The following is a 27,634-nucleotide window of genomic DNA, read 5'->3' as shown; positions in this document are numbered from 1 at the left end:
TGACTCGTGATGCAGTGCTCTGGGAAACACAATATTATTTATATATTTTCCCTCCCAAAAATGCATATATTAAATCTAATCATGAGAAAATAGCAGGAAAACCTAAACTGAGGGAAATTCTACAAAATAAATGGCTTGTCCTCCGCAAAAAATTTCAATTCTTTGAAACACTAAGGAAAAAAGAGGAGGAAAGATTAAAAGAGACTAAAAAGACATAAAAACATGATCCTGGATTGGATTCTGAACAAAAAATGCCATTAAGGACATTATCAAGGACAACAGGCAAAACCTGAATAAGATCTGTAGGTTACTAGAATTGTACCGAAGTTAAATGTCCTGATTTTGATAATGGTAGTATGATTATGCAAGTGAAAGTTCTTAGGAAATGAAGCATCTAGGAGTAAAGGGGTATGATGCCTGAAATGCACTCTCAAATGGTTTAGGAAAAAATAATCTGTATATAGACAAAGAGAATGCTAAAGCAAATGTGGCAAAGATAACAACTGGTGAATCTGGATGAAGAGTATAGAAGAGTTCTTTGCAAATGTCTGTATGTTTGAAAGTATTTCAAAATAAAAAGTTTTAAAAAAAAGAAGACATAAACTACTCATTTTCTCCTTTCACTACATTGCACCAGACTGGCATACTTTTATGATTTTCCTTTACTACTGTTTCTTCTTGCTGTTGTCAATAAACTCTGGATGCCTTCAGTTTTCAGTCTATTTTACAGAGAACTAAGGAAAGAATCATAGGCAAGTATAAAGGCTTGCACTACACAGTTAATGGCCTGGAATGTTACAAGTAAACTGCTCTTCAGGGCAGCCTTCTACTATGTTTTAAGATGAGCAACAGTCAATAACATTAAACCTCTTATAAAACCTATGAATACATTTTGCTTACACATTACCATTTCCATCATCTCTGGATCTTCAAAATCGTAAATGATATGCTCTAAAATATCTCTGTCAGACACAAAACCTAATGCTCTGAACACAATAATGATGGGCACTTCTTGCTTAATATATGGTAGAGTTGCCACAATGCGCTGACCAATTGCACTCTTTTTTGCACCCTAGAAAAATAAAACATCATTAGCATATGAGTACAGAGAGATTACAATCATTTAAAAACATCATGAGAACCATGTCATATACTTGTTCACTGTATATAGTTCAAAAGAAGCACGCCTCTCACACTCTAAGAAACATCTTATCCTGTGGCTGCTTTTCAATTTTACGAACAACTGGTCATTTAGACCTGAGAAAACTTCCATTCTCTGCCAAGATTCTCTCAGAATTACCCAATATTGTATTTGGAAATAACTTCTGGCTACAAAAAAAAATGAACACTGACCCCTCACCTTCTCCACCCACCAAAAAATAAAAAATAAAAAAATAAACAGAAAAACTCTGAAAGAAATAGATAAGGGGTTAAAAAAAGAGAGAGAATATAGACAGACAAATGTGGAAAAAAGGTAATCACAGAATGAAAAATAAATATTAACTCTGAACTGGCCTGTGTTAGATCTCCTTGTTTACATAAAGAAATGGCCTCTTTCACAAAAGTTTTTTTCCAATTTTTCTCTCTCTAATTGTACGCACATACAGAAATGAAATAAAAGTTCCAAGCCTCCACCGGCATACAAACACCTGGTTTTTTCTCAGTTTTAATATTTCCTTCCTTCAATATCCAATTCTACCTTTTCTTGGCCTTATAACCCTAAATTATCATGATCACTATAAAAACAGTTTGTGTCTTCTTCCTCCTATGTCCGGCCTCCTTCCTTAGAAACCTCATCTCATGGGTGTTCAATAACAACTTTTCATAAATGATACACAAATTTTCACCTTGATCTTTTTTTCCTGTACCCTCAACCCTCATATCTCCAACTGCCATTTGGTTGTTTCTATCAATTATGCCATTTAGTCTATTACGTTCCATCACAGATCTTTTTCAGAAAAAGCAAAATATTAAAAAATGCCTACATCGCACACACCCCAAAATCTTGTCTAAAAATGAACTCACTAGAGTCTCTCTAAAACTTCTTAGAAGTTTTCTATTTTATACAAAACCTGAGGATAGAAACCATAGAATCTTAACTGACTCATCTTCATGTTATATCAAAGCTATCACTAAATCCAGATGGATTTTCCTTTCTCTGCCTCTCATTCATCTTGCCATAGCTGCTATGATTTCTCTAATGTACTTCGTTCCTATCTCTTGCCCTCCATAATTCAAGCCGATGCTTCTCAACAACTAATGCACATCACAACCACCTGGGAATCTTTTCCAAACACCTGTAGTTGGGCCCCATGCCACCCCCATTTACAAGTAAAAACCTTTTTAATTAACACCTATTCTACATGTGTATTTAACTTTAGGCCATATAAACTCCCTAATTTTCAAGTTTTTCATCTTTGTAAGACTTATAAAAAGCAACATTAGACTCTGCAGAACTATTTGTAAGAGCACAAGACTGGAAACTTAAATTTCCACCAAAAGATAAATAGTTAAATTATGCTATATCTATATATGGAATATCACAGCTCAAAAAGAATGATCAAATATTGAACTAAACACGTTTTTAAAGAATACCAACAAAGTTTAAACATTATGTATGGTATGTTCTCACTTATATTTTTTGTAGTAAGACTACTTTTGGACTGATTCATGAGAAATTATCAAAAGCAACTGCCTCTGGGGAAGAGATCTGGGGGTCAAAGAATACTTTTTATATTATACTTTTTCTTGTGCTTTTTTGAACTATTTTAGCATGCACGATTTATTCAAAAATAAATAAAAAACGTACATGAAATTGGAGATAATTACAACTACTTTCCAAGATAGTTATAAAGATTAAATCAAGTAATCTGATTAATGTAATTGGCAGACAGCAAATATTTAAGAAATGCTAGCTATCATTCAGTTACATTAATTTAAGTAACACGCCACAGTGGCAGCTTCTAAGATGGTGCCCAATGATCCTTGCCTTCTACTAGTTTCGCCTTATATAATTCCTTCCCCTTGAGTAAGGGACTGGGAATCTAACATCTAAAAAAATATGGCAAAAAATGATATAATGTTGCTTCCAAGATTAAGTTATTAAAGTCTCATTTCCATCTTGCTCATATACTCTATGGCTCTTCTCGATTACTCTCTCTGATGAAGCAAGCTGCTATGTTGTCAGCTGCTATATGGAGGGGACCCATGTGGCAAGGAACTGAGAAAGGCTTCCAGACAACAGCTAACCAGGAACAGAGAGTCTAAGTACAACAGCCCATGGTGAACTGAATCCTGCCAACAACCACGTGAATGAGCCTTAAGATGATTAAAGTCCAGGCAAACAACTTGGCTGTAGCCTTGTGAGAGGTACTCTAACAGCTAAGCCACACCCAGATTCTGGACTTTACGTCATAAAACCCACAAGGTCCTTGAAATAAAAAGAAGAATGAAATCTATATCTTAATTTAATCTGATCATACAGGCTCACTGAAACATCAGTTCTTGAACTTTACAAACTCCGTTTTGCATAAAGGTATCATAGAAACATGTAAGCTCCAACAGTGGACCAAATTTCTAGAAAATGAAATTATAAATGTTGCTAACTGGAGTAATTTGTTACATGGCAATAAGTAAAAAACACAATGCTTATCATATAACACTGATAAAATTGACTAAGAATGCAGTCTGGTAAATTACAAAACCAAAACAACATCATATTCAAGTCCATACCTGTCCTCCTCTTGCCAGCATGCTAACCCAGATAGTACTGGTGGGTCGGGAAGAATTCTCCAGACATGATCTACACTCTCCTGTGTAGGCATATTTAGAATCCTTTTTGGCAAACACATACACCGTGTTTGTTGCCATTTTCTCTTGAGCAATCAGAACCTACATGGACAATAAAAAGTTTCAGTCATGAAACCCACAAGGTCCTTGAAATGAAGAATGAAATCTGTATCTTAATTTAATCTGATCGAGCAGGCTCATTGAAACATCAATTCTTGAACTATACAAACTCCGTTTTGCATAAATGCTTCATAGAAACATGTAAGCTCTAACAATTGACCAAATTTCTAGTGCATACTATATACAGCTAAATAAAATTTTGGATTAAGTTCAGTTGTCACACCACCACCACCACCCACCACCACCACTGCCACCACCAAATAATTCAACTGCCACTTCTAGGTTATTTTGTATAAAAGTTTACTTTTTAATTTTGACTTTCATAATTTACATCTTAATTATTATTTTGTAATTTTTTTAAAATCATGCTACTATACCTTTTCTGATCCATTAATAATGAAATAGCCACCAGGATCCAAGGGGCATTCATTTAACTCACAAAGATCACGATCTGTTAAGCCATTCAATAGGCAGTAAGTTGAACGCAACATAATGGGAATTTTTCCTATAAAAGTTTTCTGATGCTGGGTCTGAAGTTGTTCTTCACCTTCTTTAATGACTGTTTTTGTTATATCAACATAAAGTGGAGCAGAATACCTTTGAAAATAAAAGTAGGTCACAATTAAGTAATAGTAAGGTATTTGCTAAAACTCAACTGATTAAAATTATATTTTCTGAATTGTATTTCACTATTAGCTGCTGGGAAAAAATCTTTCTTACGTGAGATTTCTTAATCTGGCCTCATTTGGCATCATTGGTGAAGGAGCACCATCTCTTTCCCAATGGGTAGGCTTAGAGAGGTAAATTTGTTCAAACTTCAGCAAATATCTTGGCTGAAATAAAACCAAAAGAACATGACAATGATAAATGTTTTCCACAAAAGTTTTAATAACTCCACTTTACTCAACATTAACAGTCCGAGCAGAAGCTCTAGAAACTGGTGAAATTAATCCACTTTACAAATATGGGGACTCACCAAAGTCAACATCCACATTCCATAGATGTCGAGTTTTATACTTAATCACTTTCTTAAGGCAGAAGACAAAAAGAAGAATATTATATACCACAAGTAAATAAAGACTATGCACATACCATGTGCTCTAAGTTTATATCAAACAGTTAAAAAATGTATCTGTATTAATGATCTATAGTTTCACGTATCTCCTTCCTTGGTTAGGGACATAAGTACAAAGTTACCAGAAAACAAAAAGGTAAATCATTACAATTAGAACTGTGCTCTAATCTAATCAACAGAACATCAGAAAAAAATACACCTAATTATTCAATTAAACATACAAAAAATCCTAATTATTCCATATAAAGCAGCAGTCCCCAACCTTTTTGGCATGAGGGACTGGTGCTCCGATAGAATCTAATGCCTGTTGATATGAGGTGGAGCTGAGGCAGTGATGCCAGCGCTGGGGAGAGGCTGCAAATACGGATAAAGCTTCGCTGGCTTGCCCATCGCTCACCTCCTGCTGTGCAGCCCGGTTCCTAACAGGCCACAGAAGGGTATTGGTCTGCAGCCCAGGAGTTGGGGACCCCTGATATAAAGGATGAGAATGTCCAGCCCTAGCTGATTATAGCTCAGCCCACAGCAGAAAAAAAAATTTTCAATTAAATATCTATCTGCTGCCCAATAAATCAGGATCCATTAAAATCTTCCAGAGATAAATGGATAGTGAACTCTCTAAATCAAATCTTAGAGAAGATAGGACAAAACAGATCCCTAAAGGTAAATTACTGCCAACCAAATTTCCCAAAGCAGGGTAAATAAAGGGCCAAGAGAACTGGTGACGATAATGAACCAAAGGGAAGCCATCCACCTCTTCTTTATTTCCACCATCACCCTAGTTTTCTAGGACACTATTATCTTAAATCTAGGCTATTCCAAGATTTTTATCTGCCTCCAGCCTCTATCCACTCCAAGTAAACACCATTTTCAAAGTAAGCATTCTAAAATAATGCTTTATGCATAACTTTGACAATCTTTTAGCAATCCTCCATGACATCCAATGATATCCAAAGCCTATGACAATCTGGTTCTCCACATGACTTTTCACTAACACCTATTAAAAAGAGATAAAAACAAAAATCATACCCTAACTGTTGTGGTCCTCATTCCATTGCCAAATACACTTAGTATTTTCTTGCTGAAATGCCTAAGTATCTTTTCTCTACTAAGACAAGTTCTACTGCACCCTTCATGGTCAGCCTAAGTCTCTCTCATCTTTTCCAGTAAGCTCTGATACGCTAACTTCAGAAATCTCTTCCTCCAAAGGTACCTATGGTACTAGCACTTTTGAGTATGCTGTTATATTGTTATCTCCATGTTCTACAAAGACAATGAAAGAGAGATGCCTTCAGTATATAAAAGGCATTTCTGCCTATTTTTCAGCACAGTGTCAGAAGAGCCAATTATTTCTGTTCTTAACAGTAATTATGTGCAGTATATCCAACTAGAATAATAGATCAGCCCTTCGGAGCTTAACTACAGAGAAGAGGGACTGAACTGACTAGAAATAATAACTTCTTCCTCTGCCTAACTCTATTTCTGGGGCTCTCCCTGCCTTACTTCGTTTTTCAGTCTTCCTTGTCTCTCAAGGCCTATCATGCTTAGTCAAAAAACTAGGGACAGTCATTACTTTAGACTACATGCTTCTTTATAAGCACTTATGTGAAACCAGTGAAACTATACCCTTGCTATGATTTTAACAATGCAAAAACATGCATGTGTCTACAAAGACTATAAGGAACTTAGAAAAATTTAAATAGCTTATATGTTGGGTGATTTCCCTTTATTACTTCTTATGCTGCTATAGTAACATATTTCATGCAATGAATAAAGTGGAAAAGTCTTTCAAATACTTTCTTTTATGCTTCCTTATACTGTGAAAGAAAAAAAGTTGGGTTTTCTGAAGTGATATGACTATTTCTGGCTTGCTTCTCTTAGTATTTAAGTTCCTTCTTCCCAACTATTAAATACCTACTACCTGAATAAGGATTCGCATTGTGGATCAAGCTGACCCTTGAATAACATGGGGATTGGGGTGCCAAGCCCTTGTGCAGTCAAAAATCTGCATATAACTTTTGACTCCCCAAAAATTTAACTACTAATAAGCCAACTGTTAACCAGAAACCTTACCAATAACATAAGCAGTCAATTAGCACATTTTGTATGTTAAATGTATGATATACTGTAGTCTTACAATAAACTAGAGGAAAAAAGTTATTAAGTACTATACACTTATAGTACTATATTGCATCTATCAATACTGTAAGTTTTCACAATGAAAAAGACTCTCATACAAGTGAACCCATGCACTTCAAACCCATGTTGTTAAAGGGTCAATTGTACTTGCAAAAATGCATCTCTCCATTAGTAAGAATAAACTAGGAGCTGATTGAAGATGCTATAAGTACTCTACTAAAAATACTGTTGACTTTAACGTTTAAGCCAGATGAGAGAACTGAAATTTCAAATCAATACTCTTATTTATGTTACTTTATATTACCATCTTACCGGTTCTTCAACTTCTCCGCTAGCGTGCTGAGCTTCAGCTTGTAGGTCGATAGGTGGCGCATCTTCCACAATTCTTTGAACAGACATCTGAATAAACTCATCAAAGGAATCCAGTTGTTGTCTGACCAAACCCTTCTCATCAAAATAGGAGCTGGAAAAATATTTGAGTCCATAATTAGTTACAACCCAGTGATGTTTTCTAGCATATTTCTCCATTTTCATTATAATCAAATTCAATAAACAATCATTAAATATCAGTCACTATATGCCTGTCACTATGCAAGATACTATGAGGTATGCAAAAAAGGGTGACAACTAGGAACACTTTCTTTGCAGAACTTGTTGAGTTTGGGGAAATGAGACATACTTACAGGTAAAATAATTAAAGTACAACATAAGAACTACAAGATAGCCCTAATTTACAAATGTGCTTTATAGATAAATTTCATCCAACCTCTTGGAAATATTTCTTGGGGAAAAAAAAAAAGCACAAAGATAAAAATAAGAACTCTAATTTGAATAAAATAATGATGCTATCAATGACTAAAATATGGATCATATAAGAATTTCAAATTTAAAGATTATTAGTTCTATTTTGAATATATTAGAAGTGAGATGAGAGTAAGTCATGCAAGTGAAAATACTCAGCAAATGACTGATGATAAAAAAAAATGGAGCATAGGTAGAAATCAGAATTAGTAGTGTACACACAGAAATCACATAATGAAGCCCTAAAGGAAGATGGACAATCTAAGAGTTGACATTATTGTTTATAAGGAACAGACATTTATTCATGTGAGCAATGGGGAAGGAGACATATAAAAACATACAAGTAGATATAAGTGCAAGACTCCTCACCACCAACTGAGAATAGCTGCATAGCTGAGCTTTAGAAAGACTAGAAGAGCTCTGAGCTCTAACACAACCCCAAGGACTGGATTATCTCATCACCTCCCAGCAGCATGAATGGCCCAGACAACACACCCCGCTATCTCAACTCCTCCACTTTGTGACCCCAGCATATTTGTGATATTTTCTAGGCTTCTGCTCCCCTCTCTCTTATAACTACTGACTCCTCAACCCTCACATCAATTTTCTTAGACAATATGTATAGCCCAATTAATCACCAGCTTCCTGTTTTAGCATCATTAGATCACCTCACAGGACATTGGCAGGCCTACAGATTGGCTGGCTGGCTCTGGGTCAAGGTCCTACCCTGATTCAATCAAACACGACCACTAGTATTAAAAGTTTGGTCCTATGATAGAGGGCGCAGCACACAATCCTTGTACAAGGCGCAGAATATAAAAACTAGTTTGGACAATTTCAAGAGACTGAGCTAATGGGAAAAAAATTTCTCACAACCATTTGGGTCAGCCACTGATATGTAAGAAACACATGGAAGGCACTGTCTATAATATAAACAGCAATGGTTTTTACGGACAATAACAAAAAAATCTTTATAAAACTATGGACAAGTTCTATCCTGCTAGGAAGCTGAATCATAGCTGCTTTCCCCAAAATCATTAGAACAGTGCTTCATTAGAAAGTTATCCTAAGTCTATGGCCATGCCACCCTGAATGCGCCCGATCTCATCTGATCTCGGAAGCTAAGCAAGATCGAGCCTGGTTAGCACTTGGATGAGAGACCACCTGGGAATACCAGGTGCTGTAGGCTTAAAAAAATAAAATAAAATAAAAATAGAATGTTATCCTTTAAATGCCTAAATTACATAAATATTTCATACTTATGATACCTACTATTATTTTGCCAAGTCATTTTAAACATGTTAAAACGTGAAAAAAACAAAATGTCATCTCACAATAACCAAAGGACCTATAGTCAATTAAAATGTAAAACTCAAATCATTTATTTTGTAACCAATATTATATGAGATGACTATTCACAAGAGTATTTTATTCTTGAGAAATCTACCGCACATGTTGAAAACAATTCTTGTTCATCTAAGAACAAAATATTCTTTCTTCCTGGAGATTATAAAATATAGGCATATCCCACAAAACAGTTACCTAGTTTTTGTTTTCTAGTAAAAGGCCTCTTGATGTTTAATATTTAAACATCATAAAAAATACAAATGTCTCAATACAAAGTTTTTATAGCCTATGTTTAGTAGAAAACATATGTATTCATACTTCAAAAACTCAATATATTTTTAATGAAACAACGTTCAAGAAAGGTTCAGTTATATTCTAAATACAGCTGGAAGAATGTTAGAAGCATGTGTTCTTTGAAAAGAGAAAAAGTGTCAACCAAGAGGATGTGCATCTTGGAGATGGTAGAAATCAGAAGTATCACCATGTTACTATATACAAAGCAACTGTCAGTTTGATAATAGAGCAAAGTGTAGCATGTTACTTCATTACTTAAAAGTTACTTTTCTTATCTATATACAAGGCTTCTTACTGAGTTCTATTTCATTTTAGTTACACTTAATATTGGATGGGAATTTGGGCTGAAATACAACCTATTATAAATTTACCCATTTAAAATAAAGAGAAAAACCAAGAAATCAAATTAACATCAACAGTAATGAAATAAATAGGCATCATGTGCCTCCTAATATAATGCACTGAAAACAATATCACTGCTGCCAAAAATGATCAACTGAATCTAATTATGAGGAAACATCAGACAAACTCAAACTGAGGGGCATTCTAAAAAGTAACTGGCTATTCTCAAAAATGTCAAGATCAAAAAAAAAAAAAGACTGAGGAACTTCTAGATTATAGGAGACAAAAGAATAAGTCATGAAAACCAAATGTAATATGTAATCCTAAACTGAATACAGGATCAGAAAAAGTATTTTTACTTTGTTATAAATAACATTAGTGGAACAACTGGCAAAATCTGGATAAAGTCTGTAGATTAAACAAGAATATTGTATTAATATTAATTTACTGATTTTGATGGTTTATGATTATGTAAAAGAATGTTCTATGTCTGCAACTTAACTCTCAAATGTTTCAGGAAAAAATATGGAGAAAGACAGAAAACATAGTATAAGGTTAACATTTAGGGAATCTGAGTGAAGTGTATACCTGAATTCTTTGTGTAGCCTTTCTGTAAGTCTGAATTACTTAAAAAGTTAAATATATAACTAAATAAATGAGAAATCTGCTTTCATGCAGCATACTCATATAGAATATCTAAAATAAGCAGGAAATCCTTTTATAGGTTATAGTGTCTTTTAAAGCTTATTCAGTTTTGTCTAAAAAGTTACCTGATTACAATCCAGCAGGCTTCTTGCCACAAATCTGGGGTAATTTCATCATCATCCTCATCATATTGCATATCTACAAAAGACAAAAATATTATACTCATTTGGAATAAAATGCTACTTGTTAAGATATCGCTCCTATGATTTGAAGTAGTAGAAACACATTTACTCTGCTAATTAAAAAGCAATTCTTTTACCTCATTTTTCTAAAATTTCAGTCAATTAATTGTAATGAAATAATACATATAGGTATACATCTACGTATACACAGGTCTACATCACATAGGTATTCTCCCAATATACAAAGAGACCTCATTAGAAAGGTTCAGCATAACTTGTGAATCTCTAAGTTTTCCATCTTCTCTACATGAAGTCCATGTAATTCTCTTAATCACCATCTACAGTGATAACTAGGAGCAAGCTCAGTCCTCTGATCAATAAGCTCCTCAGAGACGAGTCAGAGATTAGGGTAAGGTGTAGAGACAGAAAAAAGTTCCAACAGCTGGGCAATACCTTAAGGAGGGGTGGTCTAATACAGCAACATTTCATACATGTACACGTGTGACACTGTATTTTCTAAAGATGGCCACAACCATATTTTCCATTTCACAAGCTTTTCTATATCGTGATCTTGAAATTCCTACTATCGAGATATAGGTGACTATGTTTCCTCTCTTTCAATCTGGGTAGGTTTTTGACTCTCCTGTAAGTTAAGAGAATGCAGCTAAAGAGACATTACATGACCTTAGAAGCCAGGTCAGGAAAGGCAATGTTGTGCCGTCTTATTTGCTGAAACAGTTGCTTCTGGAGCCCTCAGTTACCATTAAGAAGACCTAATACTCTAAGACTGGTATACTGTGAGGAAGCCCACTGGGTAGAGGCTTAAAGATGTTCCAGTCAGCAATCCTCGTCCTTGAGTACTTCCAAGCTAGGTACCAGACATGTGAGTAAACATGCCATATCATCCAGCCCCCAGATGTCAACTCTCAACCTTTGAGTCTTCACAGTTGAACTACTGACATAATGGAGCAGATAAGTCATTCCTACTATGCTCTGCCAAATTCCTGACCACTTAAATCTATGAATATTAATTTTTAAGCAGCTCCATTTAGTGGCAATCATGCAACAATAGTAACTTGAACAATGGGGAATCTGAAAAACCAGTGTGCACGAATCCTCTATTAGTCTCACCTTCTTACGTAAAAGAATAAGTGTGCTGTATTTGTTTGTTTTTATATTCTGACCTAAATATATAATCTGTAAAACTTAAGAGCTTTGAATTCAAAACCTGATACATATCCAAAATAAATTATTTAATAAATGCTTCTTGAATAAACTGGAATTACTGATCCCTATATATGAAGGGAGGGGTAAGAAAGACAATGGTATCTAAAATAGCTCAGAGATTTCTAGCTTTGATGACAGATTATAGATCAGTATCACAGCCATCCAGGAAAAGCATGTAAGGTGGGAAAAAGAAAGAAAACGATGACATCAGTTTTAGGTATACTTGCAGAACATTTATCCTTTTAAACACTTATAGTATGCAACTAGATATAAACATGTAACTCAAATAAGAGGTCTAATTTGCAAAGAGTTGAGAATCATACACATGTGGTTGGAAGAATATGGAGCGTTTACATAAAGAAGGAAAAGTGAAGGCAAGATATTAAAGAACATCCCTGTTAATATCATGTGAAAGAAAATAAACCCATGAAGGTCGTTATTCATTTATTCATTCATCTATTTTCAAATATTTATTGAAGGTGTTTACTATGTCCCAGCCATTGGAGACACCACCTTCAACAAGATAAAAGATAGCTGCATCCTCAAAAGCTGACCTACCAAAAGCTGACCTAAGCAGAGACATCATGTATGAATAATAGGAGTAAACCAGACAAAAGGAGAGGGCAAAAGGCTGGGTGTAGGGGAAGGTGTAGAGAAGTATTCCAAACAGAAAAAAACAATGTGTGCAAAAGACTCCACAATGGAAGATATTCAAGAAGTGAAAGGCATCTACAGCCATGCCACCCTGAACACACGCAATCTCGTCTGATCTCGGAAGCTAAGCTGGGTTGGGCCTGGTTAGTACTTGGATGGGAGACCACCTAGGAAGACCAGGTGCTGTAGGCGATTTAAAAAAAAAAAAAGAAGTGAAAGGCGGCCAATGTAGCTGAAACAGTAAACAGTTAGAAGTAGTAAAAGAGCTTGCTTGGTCTTTATCGAGAGAGCTTTGAGGAACCAGTCTAAGATTTCAGCAAGGCTGTGACTAGATCAGATTTTTATTTCTGAAAGATCACTATGGCCAGTGTGGAGAGTAGATTGGAGAAGCAAGAAAACTGGAAGCACGCAAATTAGGAGTCTGAGAAAATAATCTTGGCAGGAGATGGTGGTGGCCTGAATTAGAATTGTGGCAGAGGGTACAAAGAAGTGACTAGATCTGACATACTTAGAAGAACTTACAAGTCTTGATGACTCATTAGATATAGGGATAAAAGAGAAGAATCAAAAATCATGCCCAGGATTCTAATTTTAACAACAGAGGAGATGGAGAACAGGCGGGAGCAGTTTGGGAAGGGAATGGGGAAATGCTCAATTTGGGCAGTGACAACTTTGAAGGGCCTGGGACACATTCATGTCAAACTATCTAGTGGTAGTTAGACATGCAAAAAAATCTGGACTGGAAATATGTTTTCAAAAGTCATCCAAATATAGATGGTAAATGAAGCCATGGATAATGGATGATATCATCCAAGGAGAATGTGAACAGTGGAAAAGGATAAGAAGGAAAGTCACACAGGTAAGAAGAATGAAGTGAGAGCGATGAGGCAAAAGGAAGGAGTTTCCAAGAACTCATCGACAATGTTGAACACCACTGGGTCTGGATAAAGTTTTAAAATGTCCACCTTATTTATTAATTGAGAAGTCACTGATATTCATATTAAAAGCTATTTTAATGTAGTGGCATGAGCAGAATTAGACTGCAGTGGGTTGAGAACCTGAAAGATGGAAATTGGAATCAAGAACAGCCTATTCTCTTTAGAAGCTTGTTGTGAATAGAAGGAAAAGGCAAAAGATTGGAAGACAAAGGAAACAATAAAGAGTTTAACTTATTTTCTTGCAAATGAGATCTAATAATTCACATAGGAAGAAGGCACTGAAAAGGAGTGTCTAAAAACTAATGAGGGCATATCTAATAAAGATACAAAGGACACAGAAATGGAATGTAGACTCAGTGCAGAAGCAGACTTGATAAACAAGATGACTTATAACTCTTTTTTCCACAGAATTATTTACACTGCTAATGATAAGGTAAGTTAGAACAATCACTATGGTGGTCATTTGGCACCGTCTAGAACATGTTAACCGTGTACATCACTTGACCTGACATTTCTACATTTAGAAATTATCTTACAGGTATACGTCTATTGGACAAACTGACAAAATGAGATTATTCATTCTAGCACTGTTTGAACCAAGAAAAAAATGGAAATAACTCAAATGTCCATCAATAAGACACTAAAGTTATATTATATCCATTCAAACCAGGTAGCTGTGAAAAAAAGACATTCTCTATGTATTGATATGAAAATCTCCTAGATTTATGTAAGGTCAAAAACAAGTGCAGAAAAGTGTAAATGTTCTTGTAAAGGGGGAAATAGAATCCCATTTATTTGCTTGAATATGCATAGAGCTCTACAGAGTGATAATCTAAGAACAGTGGTTACTTACTGCAGAGGGGGTTCACACTGGGAGATGGTAAACAAGAAAAAACCTGACACTAACATTTTTACATTTTCTGGCTTGTGAAAGATGAAAATACATTTCCTATTCAAAAAACTAAGTCCAAAAGGCATTTTTTAAAATTTTCCACTGAAATAGAAATTAAGAAAAGAGAATGTAGTGATGCTAATAAATTTCTAGACTCAAGATATGAAAGAGAAGTTTAAACAGCAGAGCTTAAGCTTTTGTTTTTCTATTTTCTCCATGAAGTAGCTGAGGGAATAAGAAATGTGGCTATGGGATTGGGAACTAGAAGAAAATGAAGTCTGAAACAGTAGCTGTAGAGAATGGAAGAAAGAACTTTAAAAATACACAATGAAAACACACTAGACATGATTAATTCTACATGGGAAAAGAAAAAGAAAAGACATATTGCCCTTGTTCAGTAGAATACCACATACCACCTGAGAACTGTCATTTTTTTGGAAAAAGGAAATTTAAAAGTCATCTTTTAAGACAATGTACTTAGACATATAACAGCATTAAGTAATGCCCAACTAAATCAACACCACCACCACCACCCTTCCCCAGCCCCCGCTACCCTCCTACACATACACGCACCCTTTGTCCCCGGGTTTATTTCCAGGGCCTAGCACAATGCCTGACACATGACGCTCAAAAATTCAACTAGTCAATAAATCCATTAACTCTGGCCTTAAGGGAAATGAATAAAGTAGCCTTCAAAGTCGACACAATGGAATTTATCTTAGTGGCTCTGCACGCTATTTCATTCAGTACGAGAAGGCGGTATGATTTATCCAGGGGCAGGCAGTGGAGAGAACAAGTGTCACCCTTGCCTAGAACACTAACGCTACGTTGCCTGCACCTTCCACCTCTCGAAATCCCAGCTTTGTTCCTGGTCTGAGATATGTGGGGAACATGACTGGGGACACTTGTGCGACGAGCTTAGGGAAGGCCACAAATCTACCATTCGTCCAGCTCCCCACATTTCCCTCCTTAGATGGGTCGCCGCGAAAGGTTCTAAAAGGTTACCTACCTTCGTCTGCGTCATACATATTTGCAAACGATTCCCGAACTCCTAACTCTTGAAATTGCAGACAGAAAAGCGCGCAGCAACCAGCAGCAAGCCGAGCGTGTGACGAGGTAATTTCCGCTTTTGGCGTTCCCAGAATGCTCTGCGTTTTCCGCCAAAGGCCTCCCACAAAGAAGCCAACGTAAGATCTGCGCCTGTGCAACTGGTAGGCTCAGGTTTCGAAAGGGTTAGAATTGCGTACGCGCAAATTGTAGGCTGACGCTCCCTCTACCTCCTACCCCCAACCTCTGACTGATTGCGGGGACCGCTACTACAGGCTGAGGATCGTGTCCAGCTAATGAAAGGTTTTGTTCTTTTTTCAATGTTGTCGCTCAAATAATGACACCTGAAAAAAAGGCCAAGACTTATTAATAAATTTTCATTGTGGTGGTGAATCCACGACAACCGATGCTCTATTTTTTGCACTTTTAAAACTAAAAATGCTTTTGCAAACGTGATGTATTAAAGGCGGGTTGTGCCAGCGGTGGCGCATCGAAGAAGTCTGAAAGTGACAAAACCCAGCCTCTTCAGCAACCCAGCATAGTCTAAGCCCCCAATACCTTTACTGCAGCTTTAAGCGGGCTTGCAAGCCTCAGAGTCTTCATCGCGAGAATTTATGGGATTACACGCAGGAGGAGGAGCCGAAATGTGACGGCTGACAAATGACAGCTTTCAAGTTATGCCGGGCTTTTGTCTCCAGTTTAACGCACGTCTTGGGCCCCAGTGCGCGTGCGCGCACGTGGCTCCGCCCTTTTTGTCCAGGGCCGCGTTCCCCATGCTTCCCGCACGTCTGACTCGTAGACTTTTGTGCCCTTTACTGCGAGGATCCACTCCCACTGTAGCGCATCATGGCCTTCGGGAGCTGCTTCTTGAAAGGAGATGCGCGGCCGCCTCCTCCTCCCAGCACCCTTCTGGCCTGGGACGTGGGTTTCTTCGTAGCCCGACGGCAACTGGAGGTTATGAGGAAAGGGATGACATGGAGGAGCGTTTTCTGTTCCCCGAGTACGTCCCGGAGCCGGAACCCGCACTGACCCTCGAAGAACAGCTACAGGAGCTGCAGCAGCAGCAAGAGGAGGACGAGCGACGGAAGCAACAGCAGCGGGAGGAGCGGCGGCAGCAGAAGGTACGGGTCAGCCGCCGAGTGCACCCGGTCGTGGGGCACCCGGACCCGACGGTGCCACCCAGCGGCCTGAACTGCTCCGGCTGCGGGGCGGAGCTGCACTGCCAGGACCCTGGTGTTCCCGGCTACCTGCCCAGCGAGAAGTTCCTTAGCGCGGCGGCGCAGACCGACGCGGGGCTGGCGCGGACCGTGTGCCAGCGCTGCTGGCTGCTGGTGCACCACCGGCGCGCCCTGCGCCTGCAGGTGAGCCGCGAGCAGTACCTGGAGTTGGTGAGCGCCGCGCTGCGGCGGCCCGGGCCGTCCCTAGTTCTCTACATGGTGGACCTGCTCGATCTGCCCGACGCACTGCTGCCCGACCTGCCCGCGTTGGTAGGCCCCAAGCAGCTGATCGTGCTGGGGAACAAGGTGGACCTGCTGCCCCAGGACGCACCCGGCTACCTGCAGCGGCTCCGGGAGCGGCTTTGGGATGACTGTGTCCGCGCCGGACTCCTGCGGCCCCTTGGCCCCAGAGGGCCACAGCACCCCGCCGGGGACAGGCCACTGGACAGGGAGGAGAATTCGAATCCTTCAGCCAGGTCCCGTACGATGCTGAGGGATGTTCGGCTCATCAGCGCCAAGACTGGCTATGGAGTGGAAGAGTTGATCTCCGCGCTTCAGCGCTCCTGGCGCTACCGCGGCGACGTCTACCTGGTTGGCGCCACCAATGCTGGCAAGTCTACTCTCTTCAACACGCTCCTGGAGTCGGATTACTGCATCGCCAAGGGCGCTGAAGCTATCGACAGAGCCACCATCTCCCCGTGGCCTGGTGAGCCTTAGGAGGCCTGTCCCCTTCGTTTTCTGAGCTTAATGTCCATCAGAGACTGTCTGGAGCCTTCCCTTTAAAATTTTTCTCCATAATTTGGTCACGCCTCTCTTCTGTGTCAGCTCAGTTCTTGGAAATTTAGTCTATGTTAATTTTCTGATAGAAATATTTATGGAGCATTTTATATTCCAGTCACTGTTCTAGGCACTAGAGATAAACCAAAGAACAAAGTTCCTGCTCTTTTGGAGATTTCCCTTGTAGCTTTACTTTGTATGTTTCCCCGGAAAGTCCTTTGACTTTCTAAACCCACTTCCACCCCTCAGTCTTATTCTTCATATCTCAGTTTACTCATGAGATCTGTATACTGTACACATTTAATATTTGACTAATTCATTATTGCAGTATGGTATGTAGCTTTCCGGAAAAGACATGTCAATTTGTGGCTGTAAGAAATTTATGTAATTGCAAAATGGAACCTTCTATGACCCTGTTTGTATTTAACAGTTGGCAAAAGTAATTGTCTCATTCGTTCCTTTGAAACCAGTGTTTAACTTTACCTGGTAAATTGTTCTTCTATGTCCTGGGCTTTAGTTGAATTATACACGAAGTACTTTTATATTGGATGGTAGTACAGTGAAAATGGAAAGAAATCAGGCCTGCAGATTTGAGATTCACCTGATTGAACCTATGAGCCAATTTCTTTTTTTTTTAAGCCAGTTTTTTTTTTTTCCTTTAACATTTTATTTTTTTATTTTCCCCCTCCCTTCTGGTAACCACTAGTCCATTGTCCATGTCCATGAGTCTCTGTTTGTCCTATTCATTTGTTGCTTTTAGGTTTATATCCCACATATGTGATACCCTATGAGCCAATTTCTGAACCTGTTTCCTCACCTGTAAAGTAAAAATTTTGTAGGAGGTCGTCATGAAGGTTTAAGTGAAATAAATCACAGTACCCAAGACAGTGTAACTCGCTGAAAATGTTAGTTTTCCTCCTATCTTTGTGCAATGTTTATAAAAATATGTTCATTCTTTGGTATTTCAGGTACTACATTAAACCTTCTGAAGTTTCCTATTTGCAACCCAACTCCTTACAGAATGTTTGAAAGGCAAAAAAGGCTTAAAAAAGATGCAAATGAAGCTGAAGAAGATCTTAGTCAGCTAGAACAAAATCAACTTAGTCTCTTGAAAAAGCACGGTTATGTGGTAGGTAAGCATCTTCTATAGGAAAACTTGTTGGGTCTATGCTAAAATTCTTTGTTGAGCAACCTGAAATATAGCTGTCTGGGGCTAGCCAGTTTTTGTGGGGAGAGACCACTTTCCTCATTCCGGAACATAGAGGCCATTTAGAGGCAAGGCCCCTGTTTGGAAACACAGAGATCATTGTGCTGAGAAAATTGAGACAGTAGATACTTGGAGAAATCCAGGAAAGGAATCAATGTAGTAATTGCCCACCTAGCCATTATCAGCAGTAAAGCACTTCTACTAAGATACTACCCGCTTCCTTGCAGACGAGGACAGGTTGTGGACTCTATGCATTGGCTTTAAATTAAATAGTCCCCCTTTCCTTGGTATCTCTATTCCACCTTCATTTACAACAACAGTTTGATTTCCACCCATCCCCTGCCTGTACACAGCCAACCACATACTTGATTGTTTCAAGAATCTGACACCCACTGCCTTTGAGAAAAATGCAAAGCTATGAATTAAGTCTCACTTCCATGCCCCATAATTAGTCTTAGTAACTTGTTTGAGGCAAACGTGTTATCGGTCTGGAGTCAAAGGCCTTAAAGGAGCGATTAATAACTTCGATATAACTTGTTCTAGGAAGAGTTGGAAGAACATTCTCGTATTCGGAAAAACAAAAGGATGAAGCTGGCTTTGAGTTTGATGCTGATTCACTTGCCTTTGACATGGAAAATGAACCTGTTGTGGTTGCAGATAAACCCACCAAACAAGTAGAACTGACCCCACAAGATGTGAAAGATGCCCACTGGTTTTATGATACCCCTGGAATTACAAAAGAAAATTGTGTATGTATTTGATGTTTTTTAGAAACATTAACTTTCAGTTGCATGAGTACTGTCTTAATTGGCAGAACACAGGAAAGTAGTATGCTTTCATTATAGATTCAGTTCTGATTCATTCATAGAAGCAGTTTAGAGGTGACTCAATGCCATCAAGTTCTGTATTCCATTTAGTAGGCTTCACTGCTTACACCCTACTTGTATTATTGTGGTTGTTACCTTAGTTAGGAAGACATTTACAGATTCATATTTTGAGGTTGGAAGAAATCATAAATATCACTTTAGTCCAGCCACCTATTCCATATTTGAATTCCTTCTATAACATATCAACCGAAAGGTCATCCAGCTTGAACCAAAGTAAGGAATGACACTATCAGCTGAAGCAGTGTCACCTTACCTCCCAAGATAACCTGTTTGGTCTCTGTCCTGCTCTTTGTGTGGAGCTGAATAATCTGTAATTTGTACCCATTGTTCCTCAAAGCTGTATGTAATGAATATAATGCCTATTTCCCTTGCCAGACTTTGAACTATAACATTCTATCTCTTCCTCACTCTACCATTTTTTGTCTTTCATTAGTTCATCCAACAAACATCAAGCATTTACTGTGCTTACATAATCCAGATTATGTGTCCTTATTTCCTACATATATTCTTTCTGGGAAGCTATTCATCAACCCAGGCCCCTTTTCAGAATGTTTTCTAATTTTTTTTTTTTTTGTATTTAAAGTGTGACACTTTGAACTAAATTTTTTGTATGACTACCCTCAGATGAGCATAATTTAGAATAGGATTAACTCTGTCTTGTACATTTTTAATCCAATTGCAAGGTCTCCTGATGACTGATTTTATCTTGTTTAAATCAGCCTATAGCCTACATACTCATTAAATCTCACAACTTTTTATTCATTTGCAGTTTTGATCATCATCTAAGTCACTGATTGACACAAGTGTGCATTCAAGTAACAGCCTTACCACAAATCAATTAATCAGCTTCCTTTGAATCTGGTTACTGACCAGTTTCTAATTCGCTTAATTATCTGTCCCCCTGTGAAATAACATTGGTTTCTTAGGTACTTTTCCTTCCTTTGCCTCATCAGGATCACTCAACACTTTCATTCTCAGAATTGTATTCTATTTGGTGACCTATGTCATAAAATCATATATTTACCTCATACAATAATTGCTTATGTCCAGTCTTTTCTTCCTTAGCAATCTATAACTGGACTGCTTTCTAATAATGTTCTGTCACTTTAACTTCAACTCATTTTGCCCTTTTAGACTCAGGTCAGGAATAGCAGTTAGTTTAGTCAGGTAGACTCTCTTGTCAAATAGTTAAAAAGGCAAGAGTTTTTTAAATATTCAGACCAGCAGAATGAAACTCTCAAGTTTTTAGATATAAAGGATCTTTAATTTGCTTCTGTGTCAGTTTATTGATATATTTATCTGATGCCTTAAACCAATGTTTCCCAAAATGAATCAAGGAACTCTGTGGTGAAATTAAAGTATTAAGGTCTGCTAAAAGGGTTAAAAGAGTTTCTTCACTGCAGATGGCTTTTGATGTGCTTTTTTAAAACACAAATGCTAAGGAAAGGCACTTGCAGCCCCCTTATGTATTTTCTTTTGAGCCTCTCTAGGTATAATAATTTCCTTAAGGATCAAGTTCATAAAAAATTTTTTCCATTTTTTTACTTTCTCTTTTTTTTTTTAATCAGATTTTGATTTCTTAAATCTTACCAGAATCTTGTACTTCCTGGCTTTCTTTTTCTATTTTCTCTAGTCTATTTAGGAACTCTTCACCCTTAAAAGCCAGAGGATTCATAACTTAATCTCATTCTTTGCTGAGTATTTGGAGGAAATAAGGAAACCGAAGACCAGAATTTAGAAAGGGGTTATTCACACTCTTCATCTGCTCCTAGAATGTGGTGACCGTTTTGCATTTAATGCATGTATACTTTCCGCTAGGTCATAAAGTAACTTATTGCCTTACTGTTAGCCGAAAACTGCTGCTCACTAGAAGCCATGATGGTGAGCACATATTTTCTATCATACTAATTTTGACATTCAGGGGATGCTGCTGACATGAGAAAGTCCCACACTCCTATAAATTTATTTTGCCATTACTCAAGATTAAGTTGTGAAGCAAGAGTAGAGCCATCCGTAAATTGATTCATATAGACAGAAAGAATGAATAAGTTTTATGTGCAGCAAATTCTGACATACCTTGGTTTATTTTGAAATCTGGAATATTTTTTCTCATCACTTTTATAGGTAAATCACAATATATCATATCTTCAATAAAAGTTAATTCTCTAAAATCTGCCCTTTGCTTCACAGGTTTTAAATCTTCTATCAGAAAAAGAAGTCAATATTGTTCTGCCAACACATTCCATTGTTCCAAGAACTTTTGTGCTTAAACCAGGAATGGTTCTATTTTTGGGTGCCATAGGCCGCATAGATTTTCTGCAGGTAAGGAAAGTCTGTGCCATTATAAAACAAATTAGTTTTGGGATTTATTTTAAGGAAGAAGATATACGAATAAGATTCACAAAATGTTGATAACTAGGTCATGACTATATTGGGGGCTGATATACTGTTCTTTTTTTTTTTTTTCTTTTGTTTGAAAATGCCCATAATAAAAACTTGGGAAAAATAAAAAAACAGTAGTAGGTCTTAAAAACTATATCTTCAATAGGATGTTGAGCGTCCCATACAGGTTGGCTTTAAGAAAAGATACTGCCCCTATCTTATGGTATTGTTTCATGTGAAAGCATACGTCAGACTTTAGGTACAAGTTTAATATGCATTAAATAAATTCCACACTTCTTTATATCCCATATAAGTATACTTTATATATGTGCTTTCTTGTTTGATATTTATTCACATAGTATTCTGGGGATTTTAGAATAGCTGTAGAATTGCTCCGTTTTGCCAAAACGAAGAGAAAAAAGTAAAATGAAACATGGATCTGCCATAACACCACCGAATGCAACACTTGCAGGCCATTGCTTGGGTACATTTCTTGGGTTTTGTGTTTGTTCATAATTTCTTGGAAATTTAGCCTTATATACTTAAAACTCTTACATATTTCTTGAAAGCCCACAAAATGAATCTTTTAAACCTAACTTTACACGGAGACAGTTAATGCAGACAGTATTTCCTTTTGTTTTTAATTATTTTTTTTAATGGTATCAACAAGCCTATGGAAGGAATCTTAGTTTTACATAAATTGTTGACATGCACTGCTTCTGCCTCTGCTATATTGTACCCTTACATTTAGGCATTAATATAGTTTGATTATACCTGCCATACCAGTACTTCTAAAGGGAGCTTGATTGCTTTTTAATTGTGCCTTGTAATGTGCCGGTTTTGCAGGTTTTTCATTGTGTTAAATAACTTCTTTCTTTCTTAAGGGAAATCAGTCAGCTTGGTTTACAGTTGTGGCTTCCAACTTCCTTCCTGTGCACATTACTTCCTTGGACAAGGCAGATACTGTGTATCAGAAGCATGCAGGTCATACATTACTCAAGGTGAGTTGGCACGCTTTGATGATGGCATGGTTAGGTTAACATACACTGTGATAGGCCCACAGCCCTGCTAAGAAAGCCTTTGTTGGACAGAACCATCTTTGTTATGCCATTAGCTAGCTCTTCCTTCACCTTGTTCTCCCTGAGGATTTCTCTATAAAGCGAAGTGGGCCCTATAATAAAAGGGATTTTGGTTTTAGTTCTTCAGTTCCATCAGCCACTTTTGAAGTGCTTAGCAGTCACATCATTGCAGAAAGTTGTATTGGATATTGCTGAGTGAAGAGAAATTATAGGTTTTCTCACAATTAGAGGATGACTAGCATCTAGTGGGTGGAGACAACCAACAATGATGCTAAACATTCTGCAGTGCACGGGACAGCCCCTCACAGCAAAAAATTATCTGGTCCAAAATGTCAATAGTGCCAAGGTTGAGAAGCCCTGGTCTGGGTGGAAAAACTCTCCTCCTAACTTCTTAATCCCAGACACTTACAGATTATCCCACTTCTTCTCTCTTGCTCTACTAGCTCTTTTCTTTCACCTGTAAATATGTTGAATTTTCTCTCATCTTTAAAAAACAAAACACAGTGCCTATTCATTCCTTCTCTTTACAATCGAGCTCGCTCCTGCTCCTCACGTTTCATTCTCCACAGTCCTATTTGGCCCTTACTGTGCCACTGAAATTATTCCTACTAAATTCACCAAAGACCAAATGGAGACTGTTTTCAGCTCTTTTACAAAACATAATGCACATACTGTTGACTAGTGAGTATCGCATAATGGTCAAGATCATTGCAGCCAGACTAGAATCAAATGCCTGCTCCACTCCACCACTTAACAAAGCTGTGTGACTTTAGGCAAGTTGCCTTTACCTCTCTGTGTTGAATCTATATCACAGGTCTGAAGAGGATTAAGTTCCAGGGCACTCTTCTAAGTGCTTCATAAATGTCTGTGATGGTGGTGGCCGTGGTGGTGGTGGAACATACCTCTTGCAAAAATACCAGGTGTATCTAATGCAGAGGTAATTTAACATTAATTCATGCTCATGCAACTAAAAATAAGTCAAAACACAAAATATAAATCCACTTTTCAAAGAGGATAAAAACAAACCTGGCTTAGATGTAAATACTTCCCTCTGGATTCCCTCAGAAAGCCAGACTGAAATTAAAACTCCATTGAAATAACTGTCCTAAAATTAATATTCCAGACACTTGTAGGATTTGGCTAGTGGGTGAGCACACAAAGGCAACCGACATAAGATCTGTTGCTTTTTCTGCACTAGAAGGCTTTACTTCTATTACGTTTGTTTACATTTTAGTCGATAATACACAAGTTGAAATACAGCTTAAGATTTGCAGGAAAGAACAATTCCTTAGTTTGTGTGATATGGCTGTTATAAAAATGAACTCTGTGTCACTCTAGCCCCTGGCATCACGGATACTTTCTAAAGCAACAATCCCAGTCTTCCCATTGTGACACAAATAGTTTCTTGAGCTGCCTGCTCTGAAACTCATTCTTGCCTCCTTGTTTTCTTTCTCGCCTCCCAAATCAGTCAGTCCTGCCTCCTAAATATCTCTGAATCCAGCCTTGTATATAGTTCAAGCTGTCATCTGCTTTCATTAGGCTGTTTTGAGATATTTGAGTATTTTTCTCAGCTTCCAGTTTTTACTGCCCTCCTCCTACCCCCACCCCAAATTTATCTCCCCGGCTGCTAGAGCAGTGGTTCTTAGCCACCATTGACTTTTACCCCAGAGGACATTTGGCAATGCTTGGAGACATTTTTGGTTTTTATGACTTGGTAGATGCCAAGTAGAGGCTACGGGTGCTCTTAAAAATCCAACACTGCACAGAACAGCCTCTCCACTCCCCCTGAAAAAGAATTACGCAGTCCAAACCCCCGCACTGAGAGATCCTTCCAAAATGCAAAGCAGGTCACAGTATTATTTTTTATTGTTATCTCTGTCTTCTTTCCTCTGTAATCCCTTGGTAGTTCCACATTACTGAGAGAAATCTGAACTGACAGCTTTATCGCTAATACACACACACATAACATACTCTGGACAGTTAAACTGACTGCAGTTCCTGAACTCGTTATCCTTTTTCCAGTTTTTGTGTCTGTACATCATGCTAAACCAGAATACCTTTCCACTGGGTAACTTTGATCTGTTTCTCAAAGTACTGCTCAGATATTGCTGCTTCATTAATGTTCTCCTTGACCAAAACACATTCATTACTTCTTCTTTCACAACCATAGTACTTAATATATGCCTCTCATCACATTTCTTACCTCGTCATGTGTTTACATGTTATTTCCATCTTCTGATCTCCTTAGGGGCAGGGACCATATTATAACATCTGTCTTTGTGTCCCTAGTGCTAAACCCAGAGATCTATTAATGAATAAATTATTATCTAGTTACTTCCAATTCATGGAAACATATATAAATAGAAGCTGAATCTTAATCATTATGCCTGTACCCTTGACTTGTAATGAGGTGGGAATTAATCTTTGTGGCCAGCCATGCCTACAAGATCTAAAGTATTTGGATCTTAATTGCCTTAATTGCCCAACATTACTCTGTGTAAAGCTTTATGGAGGGTCATAAAAACAGTGTAAACTAATAAAGCAAGATTCTGCTCTCAGAAGGTTACCACCCACATGTCGCCCTTGGCACTGGGAGCTGTGGGCTTCATCTCGTCACAGAACTTCTGTGCTTTTCATTTGACTAGAATTGATTTGGGATTTTGTCAACAGGTAATGTTTAGAATTTATTAGATTTTATTCTTGATCCCTGTACAGAATTATCTTATCAGTGTTTTACTTAATATTGGAGCTACAGAGAATTTAATTTGAACTTCTAAACATCTTCATTTTATCTCAATGGAAGGTTCCAATGGGTGGAAAGGAACGAATGGCAGGATTTCCTCCTCTTGTTGCTGAAGACATTACATTAAAAGAAGGACTTGGGGAATCTGAAGCAGTGGCTGACATCAAGTTTTCTTCTGCAGGTAATTTTACACCAAACACTTTTTAAAAGGTGAATAAAGTAGCCTTCCTGACTCAAAGTATATTTTTGTAGAAATGTACCTTAACTGACATAAACTGAGTATTTTAAGGAATACATACTCGTTTATTCATAAAATGCAACTTACTCAGAAAATAAATTTGTACCATTTCACAAAGGCATTGTTTGCTTTTTAAAAAGAAATAGAGTGAAAAAGAACAGTTGCCTCCTTTGGCGCTCCATTTTAAGCTTTGGTTTGGTGTTTTTAATAAGGTAGTTGTTAACACCTTCTTGTGTTCTGTCACATGCCTGCATAGGTTGGGTTGCAGTAACACCTCAGTTTAAGGACAGACTGCATCTCCGAGGCTATACACCACAAGGAACAGTGCTGACAGTCCGGCCCCCTCTCTTGCCACATATCGTTAACATCAAAGGAGAGCGCATCAAGAGAAGTGTGGCCTATAAAACCAAGAAGCTTCCTTCCCTTGTGTACAATCTGCGGAAGAAGAAAAAATAGATAAATATATGAATATATTAAACATAACTACATACATTGAATTGTATTAAATATAGCTATAATAAAGCTCCCCTGCTCCTACCTTTTTTACTACTCGGAACTGTGCCTATTTGTAATATAATGAATTTGTAAATACAAGTTATTTTTTTGTAGGGTGTGTATATGTAGTATCTCTGACCCAGAAATACCTAAAAAGGAGTTCTGCTATGTTCAAGTTTCTCTCGCTACTATTTTTATTGAGACTAGATGTCATTTCTTATTTGGAGTTAGTGGTTGGCATTTGAAAAAGTGGCAGAAAATCAATTTCTCCACAATACATGGCTTAAATAAGATAGAAGCGAGTAGGCAGCTCTGCGCCACGTAGTCATCCAAGGATCCAACTGGTAGAACATGCCATGGCTTCCAGCTCTAGGTCTAAGGCATTTGCTCAAGTGGTCATCCTTTCTCAATGAGGGGGAAAAGAGGAGGAGGTGAAGAACAAGCAGCTTCCCTGTTTCAACTGGGGTGGGGGCTGGAAGTTGCATACACCATTTCACAGTCCATTGGTCAACAGTCACGTAACTGTATCTACCCACAAGGAAGCTGGGAGATGTGGAGAGAAGGGGGACCATTTCATATTTTACTTAAGGCAGTAGTCCCCAGCCTTTTTGACACCAGGGACTGGTTTCGTGGAAGACAATTTTACCATGAACTGGGGGTGGCAGGGATATTTTGGGGATGATTCAAGTGCATTACATTTATTGTGCACTTTATTTCTATTATTATGTTGTAATATATAATGAAAGAATTTTACAATTCACCACAATGCAGAATCAGATGCCACCAGATGCAACTGTACAATTAAAGTACATAACTCATTTGCCACTCTAAAGCCTGCCACCAGATGCAGCTTAACTGTCTTTTGCCACTCACTGATAAGGTTTTGATATGAGTCTGTAAGCAACTGATTTTTTATGGTCTCTGTGCAGGCAAACGTCCCTGCTAATGTTAATCTGTATTTGCAGCCGCTCCCCAGCACTAGCATCACCGCCTCAGCTCCACTTCAGATCCCCAGGTATTAGATTCTCATAAGGAGCGCACAACCTAGATCCTTCACATGTGCCACTTACGATAGGGTTTGTGCTCCTATGAGAATCTAATACCTGATGATCTGAGGTGA

At 37.9% G+C, this 27,634-nt stretch overlaps 2 protein-coding genes and 2 pseudogenes across 2 annotated transcripts in view; 3 read left to right on the top strand and 1 right to left on the bottom strand.

The window, feature by feature from the left end:
* POLR2B (RNA polymerase II subunit B) overlaps positions 1–16,179 on the bottom strand; it is a 43,952-nt gene extending 27,773 nt beyond the window's left edge. Inside the window, exons 1-8 of the mRNA XM_039845291.1 lie at positions 16,048–16,179; positions 15,452–15,833; positions 10,675–10,747; positions 7,433–7,583; positions 4,630–4,742; positions 4,287–4,506; positions 3,733–3,891; positions 908–1,072 (exon numbers count right to left, since the gene is read on the bottom strand). Of these exons, the coding sequence (XP_039701225.1) occupies positions 908–1,072; positions 3,733–3,891; positions 4,287–4,506; positions 4,630–4,742; positions 7,433–7,583; positions 10,675–10,747; positions 15,452–15,470 (900 nt within the window). The 5' untranslated portion in view covers positions 15,471–15,833; positions 16,048–16,179. The remainder of the gene's footprint in view (positions 1–907; positions 1,073–3,732; positions 3,892–4,286; positions 4,507–4,629; positions 4,743–7,432; positions 7,584–10,674; positions 10,748–15,451; positions 15,834–16,047) is intronic.
* LOC120588427 (uncharacterized) lies at positions 8,992–9,110 on the top strand (annotated as a pseudogene).
* On the top strand, positions 12,686–12,804 carry LOC120588652 (uncharacterized; annotated as a pseudogene).
* NOA1 (nitric oxide associated 1) lies at positions 16,139–26,575 on the top strand. Its single transcript, XM_039845298.1, has 7 exons — positions 16,139–17,412; positions 18,452–18,616; positions 19,234–19,439; positions 21,768–21,899; positions 22,844–22,960; positions 25,842–25,962; positions 26,276–26,575. Exons 1-7 carry the CDS (start codon positions 16,167–16,169, stop codon positions 26,473–26,475), a joined length of 2,187 nt encoding a protein of 728 aa, XP_039701232.1. The 5' UTR covers positions 16,139–16,166; the 3' UTR covers positions 26,476–26,575.
* Positions 26,576–27,634: the final 1,059 nt, after the last annotated feature.

Source organism: Pteropus medius, unplaced genomic scaffold (assembly GCF_902729225.1).
Source record: "Pteropus medius unplaced genomic scaffold, Ma_sr-lr_union100, whole genome shotgun sequence".
NCBI lineage: Eukaryota > Metazoa > Chordata > Mammalia > Chiroptera > Pteropodidae > Pteropus > Pteropus medius.
This window is presented reverse-complemented; position numbering and strand designations above follow the sequence as displayed.